At 39.4% G+C, this 23,727-nt stretch overlaps 2 protein-coding genes and 2 long non-coding RNA genes across 4 annotated transcripts; all 4 read left to right on the top strand.

Moving 5' to 3' along the window:
- Nucleotides 1-384: 384 nt before the first annotated feature.
- LOC117484812 lies at nucleotides 385-1,746 on the top strand. The gene is made up of 3 exons (XR_004556169.1): nucleotides 385-528; nucleotides 1,259-1,343; nucleotides 1,708-1,746. It is a non-coding gene; the product is annotated as an uncharacterized LOC117484812 (long non-coding RNA).
- A 1,415-nt stretch (nucleotides 1,747-3,161) lies between these two features.
- Nucleotides 3,162-3,850, top strand: LOC117484814. The gene is made up of 3 exons (XR_004556170.1): nucleotides 3,162-3,256; nucleotides 3,371-3,475; nucleotides 3,723-3,850. It is a non-coding gene; the product is annotated as an uncharacterized LOC117484814 (long non-coding RNA).
- A 469-nt stretch (nucleotides 3,851-4,319) lies between these two features.
- LOC117484817 (saxitoxin and tetrodotoxin-binding protein 2-like) lies at nucleotides 4,320-8,572 on the top strand. The gene is made up of 6 exons (XM_034133250.1): nucleotides 4,320-4,513; nucleotides 5,735-5,880; nucleotides 6,278-6,342; nucleotides 7,658-7,825; nucleotides 8,286-8,390; nucleotides 8,472-8,572. Exons 1-6 carry the CDS (start codon nucleotides 4,388-4,390, stop codon nucleotides 8,528-8,530), a joined length of 669 nt encoding a protein of 222 aa, XP_033989141.1. The 5' UTR covers nucleotides 4,320-4,387; the 3' UTR covers nucleotides 8,531-8,572.
- Nucleotides 8,573-14,750: 6,178 nt separating this feature from the next.
- On the top strand, nucleotides 14,751-18,824 carry LOC117484818 (saxitoxin and tetrodotoxin-binding protein 2-like). Its single transcript, XM_034133251.1, has 6 exons — nucleotides 14,751-14,956; nucleotides 16,232-16,377; nucleotides 16,775-16,839; nucleotides 17,234-17,401; nucleotides 18,538-18,642; nucleotides 18,724-18,824. The coding sequence occupies exons 1-6, from the start codon at nucleotides 14,831-14,833 to the stop codon at nucleotides 18,780-18,782; spliced, it is 669 nt and encodes a 222-aa protein (XP_033989142.1). The 5' UTR covers nucleotides 14,751-14,830; the 3' UTR covers nucleotides 18,783-18,824.
- The last annotated feature ends 4,903 nt before the right edge of the window (nucleotides 18,825-23,727 follow it).

Here is a 23,727-nt window from a genome sequence, read left to right on the forward strand (position 1 = left end):
GAACGGCCGGGTCGGTTTGCTGTTTTTAAACGGCATCATTGAAGTTAAGCTGACAGGCGACAGAGGTCCACCGTTTCCCAGTCCGCCCCTGCCGGCCATCATCTACTCTAGGTAATACACTGACTATGGATAAGTACCTTTATAAAACCCCACTTTAAACACCCAAACTATCCCTTTTGATGTGACATTTTCTACACTGTTAACATTAGGAAACACTTAAGAAAGAAAAGAAAGCTGCAGGAGCTGATCATTCCTAAAATACAATTGGCCATGTGATCACCAGTAAAATAAAAAAAACAATCTGCACTAAATATTTTTTGGATTTATAAATGTTTTGTAACTTTTTCCTGTTGTGTACCTTAAGGGAGTTCTCCCCTGACAGCTGGACAGTACATGATAGCAGAGGACCATCGTCAGTGACAGTGTCCTGAATGTTGTTGACGCCCTGATGCTGATGTTTGCAGCATATTACTGCCTCAACATCAGTTATCGCTCAGAACTGGGAGCTACCCTGGAGTTCTTGCAGAGGTAAGACTTGAATTGTAATTAAGTAATTCCATCTTAAACCACAGAGTAGAGGATTGTGCACATTTCTGACACACGATAAGTGCTCCTGACAATACAAGATAATCGAGATAAAAAGATTATTGTGCTGCATTCTGTTTCGCATTATGCTCTCGTTTTGTCTTGGGTTGTAAATTCAGCGTACCCCTTTCCTTTGCAGTGGTGTGCTTTGGCTCCTCCCTAAAAGCTCAAACTCACTCTTAGCCAATCGGTGGTATGTTTACTTCAGCTCAATGAAAATGACGGAAAGAGGGCCCTTTGTCGACAACAAAAGAAAACCTGGTATTATTGCAGTGAACAAACACATTAGAACTTCTTTCGGTTAACTACGATGCTTTTACACCGCTCACTCTGCTACTGACACGCACCTCATCTGCCCCAGTTACACACAAACCTCTCAAGATGGGACTCGTAGCTACCCAAATCTTCAAGTGACCGCTTGCTCCTGTTTACAGACCTGCTGCGATACTGTCCAGTGTGATAGTGATGCCAAGTGACGACTTTATATAACAAAATCTATTCAAACCAATGCTTTAAATGTACAGATATGATCATAGCAGTTAATGAAAAGTACATTTAAGAGTAGCATTGCCCTTTGACTTCAAGCTGTATAACTGTAAAGACAATTAATGGCTGTATCATCCACAGAATGTGTAATTAAACACTAAATGTAAGTGTACTTCTGTCTTAACAGGTGCCTATTCAAGATCAATCCGGACAATGGGACTAGAGTGGAGAGGAAGGAATACAAACAAAAACAGCACTCGATAAAGATAAAGGTGCATTCATTAATTACAAACGTCGCTGACTGAATGGAGAGAGTTGAAACACACACATGGTCATGTACACACGCACGCACATAACTGGTAGATTTCTTTAGTGTTTATAATTGTTATCTTTTGAACAAAATGTTGGCTATTGTTAAATGTTGAAATGTTTCATTGCCGGTCTATTCTGCTTTATTATTACTTAAAATATATTTTATTTATTGTTTTTATTTTTGTGATGTATATTATTTTCAATAATATATCGTATATATTTGTGATTTTTTTTCTACAAAACATCGGACAGTTAATGTAAACTTGGGCTTTTGCAAAGTAAAATGACATGTTTACTTTGTGTTTTACATGTAAATGGTCTTAGATTTCATGAAGTTTGCTGACGACACGACCGTCATCGGCCAGATCACCGACGGCGACGAGACGGCGTACAGAGAGGTCGAAAACCTGACATCTTGGTGCCAGGATAACAACCTCCATCTCAACGTCAGCAAAACCAAGGAGCTGATTGTGGACTACAGGAAGCAGCAGGGAGAGGGACACGCCCCCATCGCCATCAATGGGACTACGGTGGAGAGAGTCAAAAGCTTCAGGTTCCTCGGGGTCCACATCACTGAGGACCTGACATGGACTCATCACTGAAGACCTGACTCATCACTAAGGACCTGACATGGACTCATCACTAAGGACCTGACTCATCACTGAGGACCTGACATGGACTCATCACACTAACACCATCACCAAAACAGCGGCTCTTTAAAAACAAAATTGTATTAGTCAATTTATTGAACATGTTAGAAACAAAACAAACAATAATATTTATCGTATTTTAGCTTAAAAACGTTTCTGGTCCTACCCCCCCCCCCCCCCCCCCCAGCGTACATTGTTCATGAAAATACAAGTTTGGGTCATCGTCATCATCGTCAACTTCACAGGTCCTGCTCGGAACCATTCAGGATTTGGTTTCTAAATAAGAGTTTTAGTTTAGATAAAGTTGCACAGTATTTCAGCTCATCATTACAGTTATTCCACAGATGAACACCTTCTGTTGTGATGCAATGAAGTTTGGAATTTGTTCGAATGGGTGGTTTTAAAAAAAATGCAGTTTCCTCTCAACATGTGTATGTTTTCTCTCCGTGTGAAAAGTCCCTGGACATTATGATGTAATTGTTCTGCAGGCTGAGGAAGTTCAACATGGATACTCTGCATCTTCTACAGGTGCACCATAGAGAGTATCCTGACTGGCTGCATCACGGCCTGGTACGGCAGTGCAATCATATTCCGTTTACTTGCATATAGACTCTACTTGCACTATTTCTATTCTGTTTTATTTGTTCTATGTTCTATATATATGTTGCACTGTTGGAGGAGCCTGTGACTTCAGTTGTTCATTGCCATGTCTACACTGAAGCTAATGTACAAATGACAATAAAGCCTTGAATCTTGAATTTATGGTATTTTTTCAAATGACAACTAATCTTCTTTCTTTCAGCTTTTTTTGATCATTTAAAAAAATATTTATTCAGTTTTTCTAGAGGTGTATAACTCTATTCTAACAATTAATATATGTTAAAAGAAAAAGATTTCCTGTAAAATTACAGTTTTTTTTGGGCAAAAAATGTGATCTCCGTATTTTATTTTACAGTTTTTTTCCTTTTTTTAACGGACATTTCTGGCGCCCCCGTCGCCAGAAAATTTCCGTTTTTTTACAATTTTTTTTTTTACAGTGTAGGTACCTTAGTCTGTGCTTACTTTAACTGCTTTACATCCCTTTGTATTGGAAAGGATTTAACTGAGGTTTCATTATCTCCAGATTCTGTCAACATAAAACACAACGGAGGAAGAAGTATTTATATTCTTTACCTGAGTTTTAACACCAAGACTCTACAAGTAAAAGTGGAAAACCTTAAAAAGTAAAGCATTGAAGTTGCCGTTGAGTCTGTGCTCATTTTAGCTCCTCTACTTCTGGATTGTGTAAATGATGTATCTGAGGTTCTGGGTTCATTATCTCCTGGTTCTGTCTGCAGGCAGAGAGGCGACCCTGAAGGACTCGGACCTGGAAGAGTTCAAGAAGCAGGCGAGCTGCCTCGGGTTCTCCGGAGAACCACAGTTCATCTACAACCCCAAGAACGGTGCTTTAAAATCACCTGATTAAACTATCTAAGGAATATATATTTATATAATATATAACTGATTTATGTTTCTCTATCTGCAGGTTTCTGTACTGAAGAGGAGTCCATTAAGATGTAGTTCTGAAGACAGGAACAATCATGAAGGAAATAAAAAAGTGAAAACTGTATTCTTTTTCTGTACAAAAATCAGCTGGACCATTGTCATGCTCATCAAGATTTATAACGTTTTGATCCTTAAACCCTTTAGATAATGCTGAAAACATGTGAAGTCGATCGGACAAGGTCTCTTTTCTACTTAGCAACAGTCTGTTCTACTTAGCAACAGTCTGTTCTCCTTAGCAACAGTCTGTTCTCCTTAGCAACGGTCTGTTCTCCTTAGCAACTGTCTGTTCTCCTTAGCAACTGTCTGTTCTCCAACTCTCTGTTCTCCTTAGCAACAGTGTATTTTCCTTAGCAACAGTCTGTTAGCGAGAATTAACAACCTCTGGAATGTCCAAACTGACCAATCAGAATAAAGTATTCAACCAAGCCGTTTAATAAGTCTTATTATTAAATCGTGGGACTCTGTGTTAATATGTTATTATGGTAGTGCTTATGAGTAGAGTTTTTAAAGGGTTACTCTACAATATTTGAGCAGATTATCGTTAAAGGCAGCATCAGAATCTGTCGTTTGTAAAATATGAGTTAAAATGTGAATGTTGACATTTTCAGCAGTATGGCAGTAGGAGTCAGTCTCTGTTTAACTATCAGTGAATCATTCATGGACAAACAGGGTCAAATATCACAAGCATGACTGTGCAGAAAAATGTTAATACTGGGAAACCAATGAGCTGCTATAAAAGGCTGAGCAGCTGAGGCTCAGTCGTAGGTTGCTTTCCCGTTAGCTTCGTTAGCATCGTTAGCATCTTTAGCATGGTTAGCATCATGTGTCTCCGAGGTCTCCTGCTGGTATCCGGGCTGTTTCTGAGCAGCTGGGCTCTGACTCCTGAAGAATGCCAGCCCTTGGTGACGCCTCTCTCTCTGGCTGACCCCTCCATGGTAAGACCCCCCTCTGGTTCCTTTATTCACCGTTAGTCACTGTAAGAAGAAGTACTCAGAACCTTAACTTAAGTAAAAGTACAAATAATATGGTCTTAAAGTACTCCACTAAAAGTAAAAGTGCAAAAGTATGAGTATCAACATATACTTCACGTACATTATTTCAGAATAATATAAAGTGCAGAATAATTTCACTTATATATCTTAACAGTAATATTATTAAGGTTATTTTATTATCCGCCTTTAATACCGCAATTTTAGTTTTGTAGTTTTCTCAATGTGGACCAACTTTATATACTTTAAATACTGTATAGTTTATTAGTACAGTACTGCATTATACTATATCAGCATATTTGTATATGTACAGTAGAAGTATAAAGTAGCATTAAATTGAAATACTCAAGTAAAGTACAAAACAGCACTTAAGTACAAAATGTACTTGCAGTGGTGTGTTACTTTCCACCTGTTACACTACAGGTGAACAGGGTTAAACACTAATGACACTTCAGTGGATTCTAAGGACAATTATTATTTGTATTTCAAGTTTTCCGAAATGTTTTTTAAAATGTTCAATGTGCAAAACTGTGAATAAAACTAAAACGGAGCTCAGATTTTATTTCTGCTTTTTAAACTGTAGTATGTGCTCATGTGTTTCATTGTGTTTAGGCTACTGCCTGAATGTGCTGAATGCAGGTTGATGAAATATTCCCATAAATGTCTTTGTATTGCATTTTATATTCAGGTAAAGTGATCAGGTAAAATTACCTTTATATTGTGACACTTTTACAGATAACTACAGGTTATTAACTAAAGTTACCCTCCCAACCCTGGTAATAATTAAAACACTTATGCACAATACAAAATAAAATAAATATTTCTCACAACACAAGCAGCCCAACAAGAAGTCCACATGTATGGACAAATTATTTGGAACATCTATTGCAGAGGATCAGGGCCAGATGTTTTTCAGATTTCTGACTTTTTTTTAGAATTCCAGCTTTTTTTCAGACTTCCAACTTTTTCGATACATTTTGAGTTTGAACCAAACAAAAAAATGCACTGTTGGTCAAACCTCAAAAAGGTTCCCATGTGGCCCTTATCCTCTCTTTTTTGGGGCAGGGTTAATTGTGTGTGTGTGTGTGTGTGTGTGTGTGTGTGTGTGTGTGTGTGTGTGTGTGTGTGTGTGTGTGTGTGTGTGTGTGTGTGTGTGTGTGTGTGTAGATGTACAACAGGTCCCACCTCCTGGTGGGTTACTCAGATAATGCAGCGTTTGGCGCCATCCTGAAGCACATGGAGAGCTCCTGGTGGAACATCAGCCCGTCTCCGTCCGACCCCAAGGGGATCGTTTTAGCCCACGAGGACAAACTGTGAGCATCTGCACTCATGCAAAATATAATAACAAATACCAGGAAAAACCAAGATCATTTACTATATTTCTTATCATTTTAATTATATAGCATAATAGTTCTCTATCTGTGTTTTTCATTTTCTTTTTACTTTTATGTATGCACCAAGTCAAATTCCTCATATGTGTCAACCTACCTGGTGATAAACCTGAATCTGATTCTGATTCTGCAGAACCCAATTCAATAGCTCTGCAGATGATACTCTGATTAATCAGTGAATCCTCTCCTGATTTGAAATACATCTCAGTTCTCGTGCTCTGAACACATCAAGTTTCTTCATATTGACATTCAGACCTTTATATATACAGTCTATGATTTAGACCCAGCGATAAACTCACCTCCTCCTCTTTCTCCTCAGGAATGGTACCTGCATGTCAACAACTGCCAACATAACTATTGAGGGCGACACAGCCTCAGCGTCAGGTGAGTTTCACAATCTGACATTTCTTTTAGGCGACTGAAACTGCCAGAAGGAAAGACAAAGGTCCACAGTGCTCACATTTATAATACAAGTTAACTCGAGACCATAATAAATAAATGTAAAAAGTACAGTGTGATTTTAAGTCCAGTTATCCAAAGAGAAGCGATGGAGCATTGTGAGCCTGTTAGCATGCTGACGGATCATTCAAATTCAAAGATTCAAAGGTTTTATTGTCATATGCACATAGCTATGAGAGAAGTGGAGAAATGGCAATGAAATTCTTCTGACCTGAGCTCCTTGCTGAGAATCTTGAATCTTTGATGTATCCCAGGTACAGCCTCAGTTTCCTGCATAGCTCTGTTGCGGCTTTCACACCAGCGCTTTTCCCTTTCTAGCTCCTAGCGAGAGCTTTTCTGGTTCAGCTCCGGTTTTCCTTTTCAGCTCCCGCTCTGTTCACACTGCCCAGAGCTGCCGCTGCTGCGTCATGACGTCACAGTTTACGTCGCTGATTATCTCCCACAACAACAACGGGCCGGGGACTGCGTCGGGTCGATGATCGTGTTGCTTTTAATCATACGAAGCCAGATTAAATTAAATAACGACTTCTCCAACCTTATACTTTTCTCCAGAGTGCCGTGGTTCATTGTTTATTAATGTGTTTCAGCGGCATTTACCGACCGCTGCAGTGCTGGCTGCTCTTCCACGGGAGTTTATTCTCCCGTTAGCTCCGGGTTAGCTCACACGGCTCTAAAGTATTCACTGTCTGACTGTCACACAAGCAGCTGATACATATCCCCAGTTCCCCTTAAGTGAATGTGTGTCAGTCTGAATTGACGCTGTTTGGCATCACAACGCTGTTATGAAAGTTTCTCTGGTATAACATGGGTGATGTTAGCATAGCAACCGAAGCTAAACTGACTACTTGCTAAGCCGTTTTCTACAGGCACATTTTACCGGCGTATTTTTCATTATGATTCTACTTGTGATAGTCGGACATGACAACCTGTACAGCCCATGTATCTCCACAATGATCAATAACAGCGAACGGATGGTCAAAGTAAGGTTTCCTGCACGCCTCGACGTAAGAGACGTAAGCGACGCCGCGTCATAGCTCTGAAGCTCTTGCCTCTGGACCGACAATTTTTTGGAGCTGGAAGTGAACCGCATTCCGGAGCTATGACGCGCCGCCGCTGCGGTGTGAACAGGAAAAACCGGCGCTTTTCAGGCTCTAGCTCCGAGCAGGAGCTGGAAAAGCGCCGGTGTGAAAGGGGCATGTGTCTCACCTGTGTAATCAGGTATTCTCCTGTCTGTTTTCAGTGGGGAACGTCTTCTCCTCCACCTTCCACCTGCTGCCGGGCTGTGATGGATGTCTGGTCCTCAGCATGAACACCACGGCCAAACACATGGACACCGTGGTCAAGCTGCTGAAGATCAACATCACGGTGACAGCGGAGGAGGTCAACCTGCGCTGCGTCTATCTGTTAGGTAGGAAGCATGACAGGAAATAATAATGTATTATTACTTAACCTCTACCTAACCCTTGTCGTGGATCCGATGTAACACTCACAACATTAAAGAATAAGACGAAGAGAAATCAATAAAACACAGACACAGAGATGGTTGAAGTCAAATATTATATTGCTGTACAGCACCATAAGAGACACATTACCTTGCATCAAAGCAGTCTATAGTGTAATGTCCCTTAGACCAAGAGAATCTTACAGCTTATACACCTGATAGATAGATAGATAGATAGATAGATAGATAGATAGATAGATAGATAGATAGATAGATAGATAGATAGATGGATAGATGGATAGATGGATTACTCTAGACTTAAAAGTACTTAATCATGCTTGTTTTAAAAACTGAATAAAAGTAGAAGTCATGCTGAAATCCTTTCCTTAAGTCAGGTATTAAAGCGTCTCTGTGTTTCTGTCTGCAGGCAGAGAGGCGACCCTGAAGGACTCGGACTTTGACGATTTCAAGAAGCAGGCGAGCTGCCTCGGGTTCTCCGGAGAACCACAGTTCATCTACGACTCCAAGAACGGTGCTTTAAAATCACCTGATTAAACGATGAAACAGAGATTTCACAGATAACTGATCTCACTGTTTCTCTCTCTGTCTGCAGGATACTGCGCTGAAGGCGAGGGCGTTAAGATTGAACTGAATAGCGACGGTGATGAATAAGTGAAGATGAGGAAATAAAGAGAAGTGACTCAAAACATCAAACGTGTGGTTTTATTTATTATCTAATGAGAAGGTTTTCAAACTGTGGAGGGAAGGTATTTTAACAGTGTGTCTAAAAGAGACGACAAAACGTCATCACGCCTCCTTTAGCTTAGCGGTGGTGTCGTGAAGTCATGTGACCGTGCTGTAGTTCCTTTATAGCCCAACATTAGCCACCATTAGCTTAGCGGTGGTGACGTGAAGTCATGTGACCGTGCTGTAGTTCCTTTATAGCCCAACATTAGCCACCATTAACTTAGCGGTGGTGACGTGAAGTCATGTGACCGTGCTGTAGTTCCTTTATAGCCCAACATTAGCCACCATTAGCTTAGCGGTGGTGACGTGAAGTCATGTGACCCTGCTGTAGTTCCTTTATAGCCCAACATTAGCCACCTTTAGCTTAGCGGTGGTGACGTGAAGTCATGTGACCGTGCTGTAGTTCCTTTACAGCCGAACATTAGCCCACCAGTGATAGACTAGTTAATGGTAGAAACACTAGTTAATGATAGAAACACTAGTTAATGATAGAAACACTAGTTAGTGATAGAAACACTAGTTAAAGATAGAAACACTAGTTAAAGATAGAAACACTAGTTAAAGATAGAAACACTAGTTAGTGATAGAAACACTAGTTAATGATAGAAACACTAGTTAATGATAGAAATACTAGTTAGTGATAGAAACACTAGTTAATGATAGAAACACTAGATAATGATAGAAACACTAGTTAAAGATAGAAACACTAGTTAATGATAGAAACACTAGTTAATGATAGAAACACTAGTTAATGATAGAAACACTAGTTAAAGATAGAAACACTAGTTAAAGATAGAAACACTAGTTAATGATAGAAACACTAGTTAGTGATAGAAACACTAGTTAAAGATAGAAACACTAGTTAATGATAGAAACACTAGTTAGTGATAGAAACACTAGTTAATGATAGAAACACTAGTTAATGATAGAAATACTAGTTAGTGATAGAAACACTAGTTAATGATAGAAACACTAGATAATGATAGAAACACTAGTTAAAGATAGAAACACTAGTTAATGATAGAAACACTAGTTAATGATAGAAACACTAGTTGATGATAGAAACACTAGATAATGATAGAAACACTAGTTAAAGATAGAAACACTAGTTAATGATAGAAACACTAGATAAAGATAGAAACACTAGTTTAAGATAGAAACACTAGTTAATGATAGAAACACTAGTTAGTGATAGAAACACTAGTTAATGATAGAAACACTAGTTAATGATAGAAACACTAGTTAGTGATAGAAACACTAGTTAATGATAGAAACACTAGATAATGATAGAAACACTAGTTAGTGATAGAAACACACCAGTTAACGTTATAAACCTCGGGGAGAGCAACATATGAGGATCCCTCTCCAGGACAGCCAGACAATAGATGTTGTGTGTACATTATAAAGATAATACATTTACAACGTAGCTAGTCCAGATGCTGGAGAATGCATGTGTCTGTAAATAAGAAGAAGATGGATCCAGGTGGATGTCAACAATCCTGTGGGAGCCATCAGAGAAGTAGAATGGTGAGCATCATACATTTATACCACAGACATGTCTACAGGAGGTATTTAAGGTGCAGTATCTTGTCCAAGAACACTTCCCCATGTGAACTGGAGGGGGTGGAATTGGACCACTGATCGACTGGTTGGTAAACCCCATCTTTTAGCCATAACTCCATGAAATGATGAAGGTTTGGATATCAGTATGTCCAAGTTCAGGCTGTGTTTAGCTATCAGTGAATCATTAATGGACAAACATTGATATAAAACTGTACGCCCACTGAAACCCCCTTTGGACCTGCATGATGGTCAAATAAATGCTTTCATAACTGTCCAAAACTGCATAAAATAGTTAATACATTGGAGAGATATAAAGTAAACGAGACTCTGATGAAGATGACTGGGTTCAGTTTAAAGCCTTACCTCGTACTCTAAAGATGTGATGTTTGATGTTTCTTCAGATGTACGGACGGTCATATATCCTCGCCGGTTACAACGATAACGATGTGTTTAAAGCCATCCTGAAGACCCTGGAGAGCGCCTGGATGAATGTCACTGACTCACCTTCCGGGGTCTTCATGTCTCAGTTTAACAAACTGTGAGTGGATAACACTGTGCAGCTGCAGAAAAACAACTTTATAAAAGAATGCACATATCCTAACCGTGACAGCCAATCCACCACTATGCAGATAATACCAGGGGTGTTGCTTCATTGTTAAACCTATTTTTATGCAGTTTGAGGCATAAAAAGTAAGCCTGAAGACAGCCTATGTATTTAAAAAAATGATTATTATATAATATTTTTAATTTAATTAATATAGTTCATTCAACTATCAGCTCCTTTGCAAAAAGCACAACAAATATTTGTGACCTCATTTTATACCTCTTAATATAATTATTGTTTACATAACTCTTCCTCCTAATTTTTGTCCCAGGAATGGAACCTGTCTTCTCTCGAGAGAAACTGTCAACGTCACTTTTGACGGGAACACAGCATCAGTGTCATGTAAGGAACATCAGGCGAAACCATAGACCAGGGGTGGGCATTTTACGGCCCGCGGGCCACATCCGGCCCGTTGGCCGGCCTTGGCCGGCCCGTGTGAGGTTGATCATAAATTATAACATAATAAAAAAAAACAGCAACCTTTTCAAAATAAAAGCAACACAGCTGTATTGCTTGCATGGCGTAAATACTTTTCTAACTGTGTTGCTTTTATTTTGAAAAGGGCGCTGCTGTTTTTTTTATTTATTTACGTAAACGCGCATGCCGTGAACAGCTACGAGTGATGCTGGCCGGCTAGTCCTCGAAATGTCCGCTAAGGGCAAAAAAAGAAAGATCGATACTGAATGCCGCGTTTTCAACAAGACATGGACCGCTAAGTATTTATTTACAGAAGTGAAAGGTAAAGCTGTGTGTTTAGTTTGTGGTGCGCAGGTTGCTGTGTTCAAGGAGTACAATTTGAGTCGCCACTATGCTACCAAACACGCAGATAAATACAAGAACCTGTCTGAGGAAGAGCGGGCAAAAGGGGTCGGATGCTTTGCTAGCTAAGCTGCAAAGCCAACAACACATTTTCACAAAACATTCCACATCCAGAGATGCAGCTGTCAAGACAAGTTATGTCTTATCCCACAAAATTGCAAAAAAAAGTAAACCGTTTTCGGACGGAGAGTTCATTAAGGAGTGTTTGTTGGACTCTGCGAAAGTGAAATGAGAAAGTGCCGCTCTCCCGACGCACTGTTACGAGGAGGATTGAGGACATCGCGGGAAATCTGGAGCTTCAGCTGCAGAACAGAGCGGTCAACTTTGACTTTTTTTCCTTGGCTTTGGATGAGAGCTGCGATGTACGTGACACTGCCCAGCTACTCATCTTCCTACGCTTCTCTCAAGCCAAATGGAGGACAACATTCTCACGCACTTGCCAACACTGAAGGAAGCCAGACCATCAGCTGATCACCTCCAGAGGTACTCATCCATGTTAGAAGCACTGCATGGTGAGTTTTCAAGGCGATTTAAAGACTTCAAAACAGTTGAGAATAAATTGAACATGATCTTTTCCCCATTTACATGCCATGTGGATGATGCACCCAGTGATGTTCAGCTTGAACTCATTGACCTGCAGTCTGACACACTTCTGTCAGAGCACTTTAGGTCAGTCTCACTGCCTGAGTTTTACTCTTCCCTGAAAGAGGAGAACTTTCCACACATCAGGAGACGTGCTCAGAAGATGATGGTCCTCTTTGGATCTACCTACATATGTGAACAGACATTCTCAGTGATGAAGTTCAACAAATCCAGATACAGATCCTCTATCACTGATGATCACCTCTCAGCTGTCCTTCGCATATCCACCTCAGACATTGAACCAGATTTCCGTGCACTTGTTCAAGCCCAAGACAGACTGGATTTTTCTCACTGAACAAGTAAAATTAACTGAAAAACAAAAATCAAAAGCACTCATTTCTTTTTGTATAAAGCTGATTCATTTTTTATCTTTAACATACTGTAAAACACCTTTTCAGTATTGGTATATTGAGCAGAATTAAGTTCAACTTATTTTTGATTCGGCCCCCCAACACAGCTCGAGTTTCTGAAGTGGCCCCTTGTAAAAAATAATTGCCCACCCCTGCCATAGACTGTATATAAAGAGAAACGTGCTGCAGCTTCAGAAAGGATGCAGCTATAAAAACCCAAATGTTCCACATGAAGAAACATCTTCAGCAACTTGACAACACATGCAGCATTTAGAAAACATTCAGCAACTTGAGGAAACATGCGCAGCGTTTACTAAAAGCTGCAGAAACCAAACGCTGCAAATACAAAACGCTAATGAAGAGGAAATTACACCCCAGTAAAAAAGATTACTACTCTGAAGTATTTGCTAAACTATAAAAGACTCAACCAGTTCTGGATCGGCCCTAAAAATACTCACTACGTGATTTTAACTGTCTCTGTTGTTGGAAACTTACCTAAAAAATGTTATGGTCTTATTTTAACAATGTGATCACATGACTCCTTCTGATGTTACTGAAGATCTGCTGTAAGCTAGCTAGCTAACGTAGCTAACCTAGTCATTTCAGATATACTGACAAACACTTACAGTTATGAGACAAACTAACTCTGAGACTCTGACAATGCATTGTCTTTTTATGCTGCTGAAACGCAAACATTTCCCAAATTGGGATCAATAAAGTACTTCTTATCTTATGTTATCTTATCTTATAAAATTGTTTCTGTCCTCAGTCATCAACATGAGCACGACGATGCTCATTCTGCCGGGCGGCAACGGTCTGACGGTCACCAGCGTCAACAGCACCGTCAAACACTTTGACCTGGCGCTTGAAAAGCTTAATATCCCCAGTGAGAACAGAGAGGAGATCAGCCTCCGAGCTCTCTACCTGATGGGTAGGTAGCTTAGTCTGTGCTTACTTTAACTGCTTTACATCCCTTTGTATTGGAAAGGATTTAACTGAGGTTTCATTATCTCCAGATTCTGTCAACATAAAACACAACGGAGGAAGAAGTATTTATATTCTTTACCTGAGTTTTAACACCAAGACTCTACAAGTAAAAGTGGAAAACCTTAAAAAGTAAAGCATTGAAGTTGCCGTTGAGTCTGTGCTCATTTTAGCTCCTCTACTTCTGGATTGTGTAAATGATGTATCTGAGGTTCTGGGTTCATTATCTCCTGGTTCTGTCTGCAGGCAGAGAGGCGACCCTGAAGGACTCGGACCTGGAAGAGTTCACGAAGCAGGCGAGCTGCCTCGGGTTCTCCGGAGAACCACAGTTCATCTACAACCCCAAGAACGGTGCTTTAAAATCACCTGATTAAACTATCTAAGGAATATATATTTAGATAATATATAACTGATTTATGTTTCTCTATCTGCAGGTTTCTGTACTGAAGAGGAGTCCATTAAGATGTAGTTCTGAAGACAGGAACAATCATGAAGGAAATAAAAAAGTGAAAACTGTATTCTTCTTCTGTACAAAAATCAGCTGGACCATTGTCATGCTCATCAAGATTTATAACGTTTTGATCCTTAAACCCTTTAGATAATGCTGAAAACATGTGAAGTCGATCGGACTAGGTCTCTTTTCTACTTAGCAACAGTCTGTTCTACTTAGCAACAGTCTGTTCTCCTTAGCAACAGTCTGTTCTCCTTAGCAACGGTCTGTTCTCCTTAGCAACAGTCTGTTCTCCTTAGCAACTGTCTGTTCTCCAACTCTCTGTTCTCCTTAGCAACAGTGTATTTTCCTTAGCAACAGTCTGTTAGCGAGAATTAACAACCTCTGGAATGTCCAAACTGACCAATCAGAATAAAGTATTCAACCAAGCCGTTTAATAAGTCTTATTATTAAATCGTGGGACTCTGTGTTAATATGTTATTATGGTAGTGCTTATGAGTAGAGTTTTTAAAGGGTTACTCTACAATATTTGAGCAGATTATCGTTAAAGGCAGCATCAGAATCTGTCGTTTGTAAAATATGAGTTAAAATGTGAATGTTGACATTTTCAGCAGTATGGCAGTAGGAGTCAGTCTCTGTTTAACTATCAGTGAATCATTCATGGACAAACAGGGTCAAATATCACAAGCATGACTGTGCAGAAAAATGTTAATACTGGGAAACCAATGAGCTGCTATAAAAGGCTGAGCAGCTGAGGCTCAGTCGTAGGTTGCTTTCCCGTTAGCTTCGTTAGCATCGTTAGCATCTTTAGCATGGTTAGCATCATGTGTCTCCGAGGTCTCCTGCTGGTATCCGGGCTGTTTCTGAGCAGCTGGGCTCTGACTCCTGAAGAATGCCAGCCCTTGGTGACGCCTCTCTCTCTGGCTGACCCCTCCATGGTAAGACCCCCCTCTGGTTCCTTTATTCACCGTTAGTCACTGTAAGAAGAAGTACTCAGAAACCTTAACTTAAGTAAAAGTACAAATAATATGGTCTTAAAGTACTCCACTAAAAGTAAAAGTGCAAAAGTATGAGTATCAACATATACTTCACGTACATTATTTCAGAATAATATAAAGTGCAGAATAATTTCACTTATATATCTTAACAGTAATATTATTAAGGTTATTTTATTATCCGCCTTTAATACCGCAATTTTAGTTTTGTAGTTTTCTCAATGTGGACCAACTTTATATACTTTAAATACTGTATCGTTTATTAGTACAGTACTGCATTATACTATATCAGCATATTTGTATATGTACAGTAGAAGTATAAAGTAGCATTAAATTGAAATACTCAAGTAAAGTACAAAACAGCACTTAAGTACAAAATGTACTTGCAGTGGTGTGTTACTTTCCACCTGTTACACTACAGGTGAACAGGGTTAAACACTAATGACACTTCAGTGGATTCTAAGGACAATTATTATTTGTATTTCAAGTTTTCCGAAATGTTTTTTAAAATGTTCAATGTGCAAAACTGTGAATAAAACTAAAACGGAGCTCAGATTTTATTTCTGCTTTTTAAACTGTAGTATGTGCTCATGTGTTTCATTGTGTTTAGGCTACTGCCTGAATGTGCTGAATGCAGGTTGATGAAATATTCCCATAAATGTCTTTGTATTGCATTTTATATTCAGGTAAAGTGATCAGGTAAAATTACCTTTATATTGTGACACTTTTACAGATAACTAGTAACAGGTTATTAACTAAAGTTACCCTCCCAACCCTGGTAATAATTAAAACACTTATGCACAATAAAAAATAAAATACATATTTCTCACAACACAAGCAGCCCAACAAGAAGTCCACATGTATGGACAAATTATTCTAAACATCTATTGCAGAGGATCAGGGCCAGATGTTTTTCAGATTTCTGACTTTTTTTTCAGACTTCCAACTTTTTCGATACATTTTGAGTTTGAACCAAACAAAAAAAATGCACTGTTGGTCAAACCTCAAAAAGGTTCACATGTGGCCCTTATCCTCTCTTTTTAGGGGCAGGGTTAATTGTGTGTGTGTGTGTGTGTGTGTGTGTGTGTGTGTGTGTGTGTGTGTGTGTGTGTGTGTGTGTGTGTGTGTGTGTGTGTGTGTGTGTGTGTGTGTGTGTGTGTGTGTGTGTGTGTGTGTGTGTGTGTGTGTGTGTGTGTGTGTGTGTGTGTGTGTGTGTAGATGTACAACAGGTCCCACCTCCTGGTGGGTTACTCAGATAATGCAGCGTTTGGCGCCATGATGAAGCACATGGAGAGCTCCTGGTGGAACATCAGCCCGTCTCCGTCCGACCCCAAGGGGATCGTTTTAGTCCACGAGGACAAACTGTGAGCATCTGCACTCATGCAAAATATAATAACAAATACCAGGAAAAACCAAGATCATTTACTATATTTCTTATCATTTTAATTATATAGTATAATAGTTCTCTATCTGTGGTTTTCATTTTCGTTTTACTTTTATGTATGCACCAAGTCAAATTCCTCGTATGTGTCAACCTACCTGGTGATAAACCTGAATCTGATTCTGATTCTGTAGAACCCAATTCAATAGCTCTCCAGATGATACTCTGATTAATCAGTGAATCCTCTCCTGATTTGAAATACATCTCAGTTCTCGTGCTCTGAACACATCAAGTTTCTTCATATTGACATTCAGACCTTTATATATACAGTCTATGATTTAGACCCAGCGATAAACTCACCTCCTCCTCTTTCTCCTCAGGAATGGTACCTGCATGTCAACAACTGCCAACATAACTATTGAGGGCGACACAGCCTCAGCGTCAGGTGAGTTTCACAATCTGACATTTCTTTTAGGCGACTGAAACTGCCAGAAGGAAAGACAAAGGTCCACAGTGCTCACATTTATAATACAAGTTAACTCGAGACCATAATAAATAAATGTAAAAAGTACAGTGTGATTTTAAGTCCAGTTATCCAAAGAGAAGCGATGGAGCATTGTGAGCCTGTTAGCATGCTGACGGATCATTCAAATTCAAAGATTCAAAGGTTTTATTGTCATATGCACATAGCTATGAGAGAAGTGGAGATATGAAATTCTTCTGACCTGAGCTCCTTGCTGAGAATCTTGAATCTTTGATGTATCCCAGGTACAGCCTCAGTTTCCTGCATAGCTCTGTGTCTCACCTGTGTAATCAGGTATTCTCCTGTCTGTTTTCAGTGGGGAACGTCTTCTCCACCACCTTCCACCTGCTGCCGGGCTGTGATGGATGTCTGGTCCTCAGCATGAACACCACGGCCAAAAACATGGACACCGTGGTCAAGCTGCTGAAGATCAACATCACGGTGACAGCGGAGGAGGTCAACCTGCGCTGCGTCTATCTGTTAGGTAGGAAGCATGACAGGAAATAATAATGTATTATTACTTAACCTCAACCTAACCCTTGTCGTGGATCCGATGTAACACTCACAACATTAAAGAATAAGACGAAGAGAAATCAATAAAACACAGACACAGAGATGGTTGAAGTCAAATATTATATTGCTGTACAGCACCATAAGAGACACATTACCTTGCATCAAAGCAGTCTATAGTGTAATGTCCCTTAGACCAAGAGAATCTTACAGCTTATACACCTGATAGATAGATAGATAGATAGATAGATAGATAGATAGATAGATAGATAGATAGATAGATAGATAGATAGATAGATAGATAGATAGATAGATAGATAGATAGATAGATAGATAGATAGATAGATAGATAGATGGATGGATGGATAGATGGATAGATGGATGGATAGATAGATGGATGGATGGATGGATGGATGGATGGATGGATGGATGGATGGATGGATAGATGGATGGATGGATGGATGGATGGATGGATAGATAGATGGATGGATGGATGGATGGATAGATAGATAGATAGATAGATGGATGGATGGATGGATGGATGGATGGATGGATAGATAGATAGATGGATGGATGGATGGATAGATAGATAGATGGATGGATGGATGGATAGATAGATAGATGGATAGATGGATGGATGGATAGATAGATAGATAGATAGATAGATGGATGGATGGATGGATAGATAGATAGATAGATAGATAGATAGATAGATAGATAGATAGATAGATAGATAGATAGATAGATAGATAGATGGATGGATAGATGGATAGATGGATGGATAGATAGATGGATGGATGGATAGATGGATGGATAGATGGATAGATGGATGGATAGATAGATAGATAGATAGATAGATAGATAGATAGATAGATAGATAGATAGATAGATAGATAGATAGATAGATAGATAGATAGATAGATAGATAGATAGATAGATAGATAGATGGATGGATGGATGGATGGATAGATAGGTAGATAGATAGATGGATTACTCTAGACTTAAAAGTACTTAATCATGCTTGTTTTAAAAACTTAATAAAAGTAGAAGTCATGCTGAAATCCTTTCCTTAAGTCAGGTATTAAAGCGTCTCTGTTTTTCTGTCTGCAGGCAGAGAGGCGACCCTGAAGGACTCGGACTTTGACGATTTCAAGAAGCAGGCGAGCTGCCTCGGGTTCTCCGGAGAACCACAGTTCATCTACGACTCCAAGAACGGTGCTTTAAAATCACCTGATTAAACGATGAAACAGAGATTTCACAGATAACTGATCTCACTGTTTCTCTCTCTGTCTGCAGGATACTGCGCTGAAGGCGAGGGCGTTAAGATTGAACTGAATAGCGACGGTGATGAATAAGTGAAGATGAGGAAATAAAGAGAAGTGACTCAAAACATCAAACGTGTGGTTTTATTTATTATCTAATGAGAAGGTTTTCAAACTGTGGAGGGAAGGTATTTTAACAGTGTGTCTAAAAGAGACGACTAAACGTCATCACGCCCAACATTAGCCTCCTTTAGCTTAGCGGTGGTGACGTGAAGTCATGTGACCGTGCTGTAGTTCCTTTATAGCCCAACATTAGCCTCCTTTAGCTTAGCGGTGGTGACGTGAAGTCATGTGACCGTGCTGTAGTTCCTTTATAGCCCAACATTAGCCTCCTTTAGCTTAGCGGTGGTGACGTGAAGTCATGTGACCGTGCTGTAGTTCCTTTATAGCCCAACATTAGCCTCCTTTAGCTTAGCAGTGGTGACGTGAAGTCATGTGACCGTGCTGTAGTTCCTTTATAGCCCAACATTAGCCACCTTTAGCTTAGCGGTGGTGACGTGAAGTCATGTGACCGTGCTGTAGTTCCTTTATAGCCCAACATTAGCCACCTTTAGCTTAGCGGTGGTGACGTGAAGTCATGTGACCGTGCTGTAGTTCTTTTATAGCCCAACATTAGCCTCCTTTAGCTTAGCGGTGGTGACGTGAAGTCATGTGACCGTGCTGTAGTTCCTTTATAGCCCAACATTAGCCTCCTTTAGCTTAGCGGTGGTGACGTGAAGTCATGGGACCGTGCTGTTTTTTTATTAAGACATTTAAAAACCTTTTAAATTAAATACTGCACCACCATTTTTTTATTCTTTCCTCCAAATATTACAACTTTTTTCCATAAAATGCTCAACTTTGCTCCAATTTCTCTACCTTTCTCCACTTCAGTAGCACGTACACACACCAAACTGTCCACTCTTCATATTTTGTACACACACACACATTCACACACACATTAGCACTGAGTTTATTAAGAAATCTGCACTTTAGTAGCACTGAAAAACCGTCTCACTGTCAGATTATTCTGGAAACGTTTGGTCTGGTTTTCCTCTCATTATGTGTGTTTGTCAATGCGTGTGTCTGCGTGTGTTTGTTTGTCAGTGTGGGCGGATGTTGGTGTCCTTTAGACTTTAACCGGCAGCTTTCAACACCGATGTTTTTATAGTGAGATATTTTAACGTTGCTTAATCCTTCTATTAATCCATTTATTCCACGAGATAATTAAACACTAGAAGATGATAATAAGATTAATACTGTTCGTACAATAAATTGAGGTACTATAAAACATGTGCGCTGCAAAAATATCTACATCAAACTTTGACATTTATAAACATACTTTTATCAACATAAATATATGATATTGTTTGCTTTAGTGTTTAACATAATAAAGAAGCTAAACACAGCTTAGGTTAGGCTCTACAACCACCATGGCCACTGATAGACTATAATAATAATATATATGATATGTTTTATAATTATTGATACATTAAAGTGTAGGAATACTCTGTTACAGTAAAAGTCCTGCATTCAAAATGTTCCTCAAGTAAAAGTAGAAAAGTATTATCATCAAAATATAGTGAAAGTAGCGACAGTGAAAGTAGTCATTGTGCAGATTGGTCCATTTCAGAATAATATATATGATATGTTTTATAATGATTGATCATTAAAGTGTTCTCAAAGCTGGTAAAGGTGCAGCTAGTTTGAATGACTTTGTATACTGCAGGGTAGCTTGTGAATTTACTCCAGGTGGAACTAAAGTTTGATTTAACACTTGATTATATTTCACATCATTCATCCACATCTGTAAAGTAACTAAAGGTATTAAATACATGTAGTGGAGGAAAAGTACACCATTTACCTCTGAATTTGTTTCCATTGGTATTTTCTTAGCCATAGTTTGAGTAATTCTGTGAAACTTCCTCCATGTGTTGCACGACTCACACACACACACACACACACACACACACACACACACACACACACACACACACACACACACACACACACACACACACACACACACACACACACACACACACACACACACACACACACACACACACACACAGCTTTTTGCACTCTTATAATCACCAGCTGAAGGATCAGTTACCGCCCCCCCCCCCCCTCCCCCAGTACCCTTAAATAACCCCCCTACTGGGTCCATGTCAACCAACACCCCCTCAGATACCACATGCTGTAGAAACACAGCATACTCCAAACAAAATAGAAGTATGGTGGGATTATTAAGGGTTGATATTAAGGGTAATTAGTACGTTTTTTTAAATTATTATTATCTATGTTATTATTTGTCATTTCTTTATTATTGATATTACTTTGTATTTATTCATGTACCTATAGTGTACTGTATATACCTGACCTCTAACCAATCCACCCTTTACATTTCCTAACATTGAATTTATTAAAGTCAAATTTAAACTCTTTTAACCCACGTTTCCACACACAGTCACACCCTTCTGTAAAACCTTCTGATTCTTTATTCAACTGGTTTTCTGTTGAAATGATGAACTGAGATCAGAGGGACTTCCCTGCAGATGACATCACTCCGTCACACACTTTCTGTTCCCTTCATTCTCAGGCTTCAGCAACACAAACACAACCAGAAAGTGTGTGTGTGGAGAATTAGAAATATGCTCCTAAAGTAGGTCACGTGGAGGATTCAGAAGAGGGTATACTGAAAACCAGCTGCTGAGGACAAAACACTTCACTGAGCACATCTGGTTTTAAACATCTGTTATTAAAGAGGGCTGCATGAAACCTTCGGGGCTTTTATCTGACGTCTACATTTAATTTAACATCTTGAAATAACTCTTTCTTTGACGTCAATAATGCATTATGATCATACAATGGTTGTTATTTTATTTATTTATTATATATATATTTTTTTTTTTAACCTGAAGTATTCCCACAAAATATTTGGACATGTATTCAAACCAAACGAGCTGCAGCAGGAGTTCAAAGTGAATCAAAACAGAGAGAGTTGGACGAGTCTCAACAGCTACTTAAAACCTGTTGATTCAACAACTCTACAATACCAGACCCCAGGTGCATGCTGGGTCAATAAACCCCAGGTGCATGCTGGGTCAATAAACCCCAGGTGCATGCTGGGTCAATAAACCTGTGAGACAGTCCTGAACATCAGCAGGAGAGGACTCTTTAAAGCAGTGGTTCTCAACTGGTGGGTCGCGACCCAAAAGTGGGTCGCGGACCCGTTTAGAGTGGGTCGCGGATGTGTGAGTGAATAAAAAAAAGTTGAAATTTTTTTTTTTTTTTTTTTTTTTTTTTTTTTGGGGAAAAACTCAAACTTTTATTTTGAAGGCCCGATTTTCTTCTCAGAGTGTACCAGAATGCGTAGTTTATGTTAGTATTTCTAAAAATCTCCTGGGGGAGAATCCCCCAGACCCCCCTGCTGGGGTTGGGTTTCAGCATGTGTGCCTTTTTATATAGTTCAGCTTTGATTCCATCATCTCATTAAACCTTTTTTAAAAGCATACTTTAGTTCTGTGAAGGGATATAAGGGATATATGCACTGTACTTCACTTTTATTAATATTGTATGCTCAAAAGCGTATATATTACAGCACGATATTTTGTTGAATAGATTTGAGTGCTTCAAAATGTTGGGTCGCGATGTATTGACCAAGTAAAAAGTGGGTCCCGAGGCCTGACCAGTTGAGAACCACTGCTTTAAAGTACATACATACTGGTATACACCTGAACATCAGCAGGAGAGGACTCTTTAAAGTAGAGACACTACATACTGATATACACCTGAACATCAGCAGGAGAGGACTCTTTAAAGTAGAGACACTACATACTAATATACACCTGAACATCAGCAGGAGAGGACTCTTTAAAGTAGAGACACTACATACTGATATACACCTGAACATCAGCAGGAGAGGACTCTTTAAAGTAGAGACACTACATACTGATATACACCTGAACATCAGCAGGAGAGGACTCTTTAAAGTAGAGACACTACATACTGATATACACCTGAACATCAGCAGGAGAGGACTCTTTAAAGTAGAGACACTACATGCTGATATACACCTGAACATCAGCAGGAGAGGACTCTTTAAAGTAGAGACACTACATACTGATATACACCTGAACATCAGCAGGAGAGGACTCTTTAAAGTAGAGACACTACATACTGATATACACCTGAACATCAGCAGGAGAGGACTCTTTAAAGTAGAGACACTACATACTGATATACACCTGAACATCAGCAGGAGAGGACTCTTTAAAGTAGAGACACTACATGCTGATATACACCTGAACATCAGCAGGAGAGGACTCTTTAAAGTAGAGACACTACATACTGATATACACCTGAACATCAGCAGGAGAGGACTCTTTAAAGTAGAGACACTACATGCTGATATACACCTGAACATCAGCAGGAGAGGACTCTTTAAAGTAGAGACACTACATACTGATATACACCTGAACATCAGCAGGAGAGGACTCTTTAAAGTAGAGACACTACATACTGATATACACCTGAACATCAGCAGGAGAGGACTCTTTAAAGTAGAGACACTACATACTGATATACACCTGAACATCAGCAGGAGAGGACTCTTTAAAGTAGAGACACTACATACTGATATACACCTGAACATCAGCAGGAGAGGACTCTTTAAAGTAGAGACACTACATGCTGATATACACCTGAACATCAGCAGGAGAGGACTCTTTAAAGTAGAGACACTACATACTGATATACACCTGAACATCAGCAGGAGAGGACTCTTTAAAGTAGAGACACTACATGCTGATATACACCTGAACATCAGCAGGAGAGGACTCTTTAAAGTAGAGACACTACATACTGATATACACCTGAACATCAGCAGGAGAGGACTCTTTAAAGTAGAGACACTACATACTGATATACACCTGAACATCAACAGGAGAGGACTCTTTAAAGTAGAGACACTACATACTGATATACACCTGAACAT

This window comes from Trematomus bernacchii, unplaced genomic scaffold (genome assembly GCF_902827165.1).
Source record: "Trematomus bernacchii unplaced genomic scaffold, fTreBer1.1, whole genome shotgun sequence".
Taxonomy (NCBI): domain Eukaryota; kingdom Metazoa; phylum Chordata; class Actinopteri; order Perciformes; family Nototheniidae; genus Trematomus; species Trematomus bernacchii.

Bases quoted from the DNA above. Each gene is read 5' to 3' on its own strand.
- LOC117484818 (XM_034133251.1), top strand. From the start codon at position 14,831: ATGGTTAGCATCATGTGTCTCCGAGGTCTCCTGCTGGTATCCGGGCTG. The intron at 16,840-17,233 runs GTGAGTTTCACA...GTCTGTTTTCAG, and splicing joins CGACACAGCCTCAGCGTCAG to TGGGGAACGTCTTCTCCACC. The intron at 18,643-18,723 runs GTGCTTTAAAAT...CTCTGTCTGCAG, and splicing joins CATCTACGACTCCAAGAACG to GATACTGCGCTGAAGGCGAG.
- LOC117484817 (XM_034133250.1), top strand. From the start codon at position 4,388: ATGGTTAGCATCATGTGTCTCCGAGGTCTCCTGCTGGTATCCGGGCTG. The intron at 4,514-5,734 runs GTAAGACCCCCC...GTGTGTGTGTAG, and splicing joins CTCTGGCTGACCCCTCCATG to ATGTACAACAGGTCCCACCT. The intron at 6,343-7,657 runs GTGAGTTTCACA...GTCTGTTTTCAG, and splicing joins CGACACAGCCTCAGCGTCAG to TGGGGAACGTCTTCTCCTCC.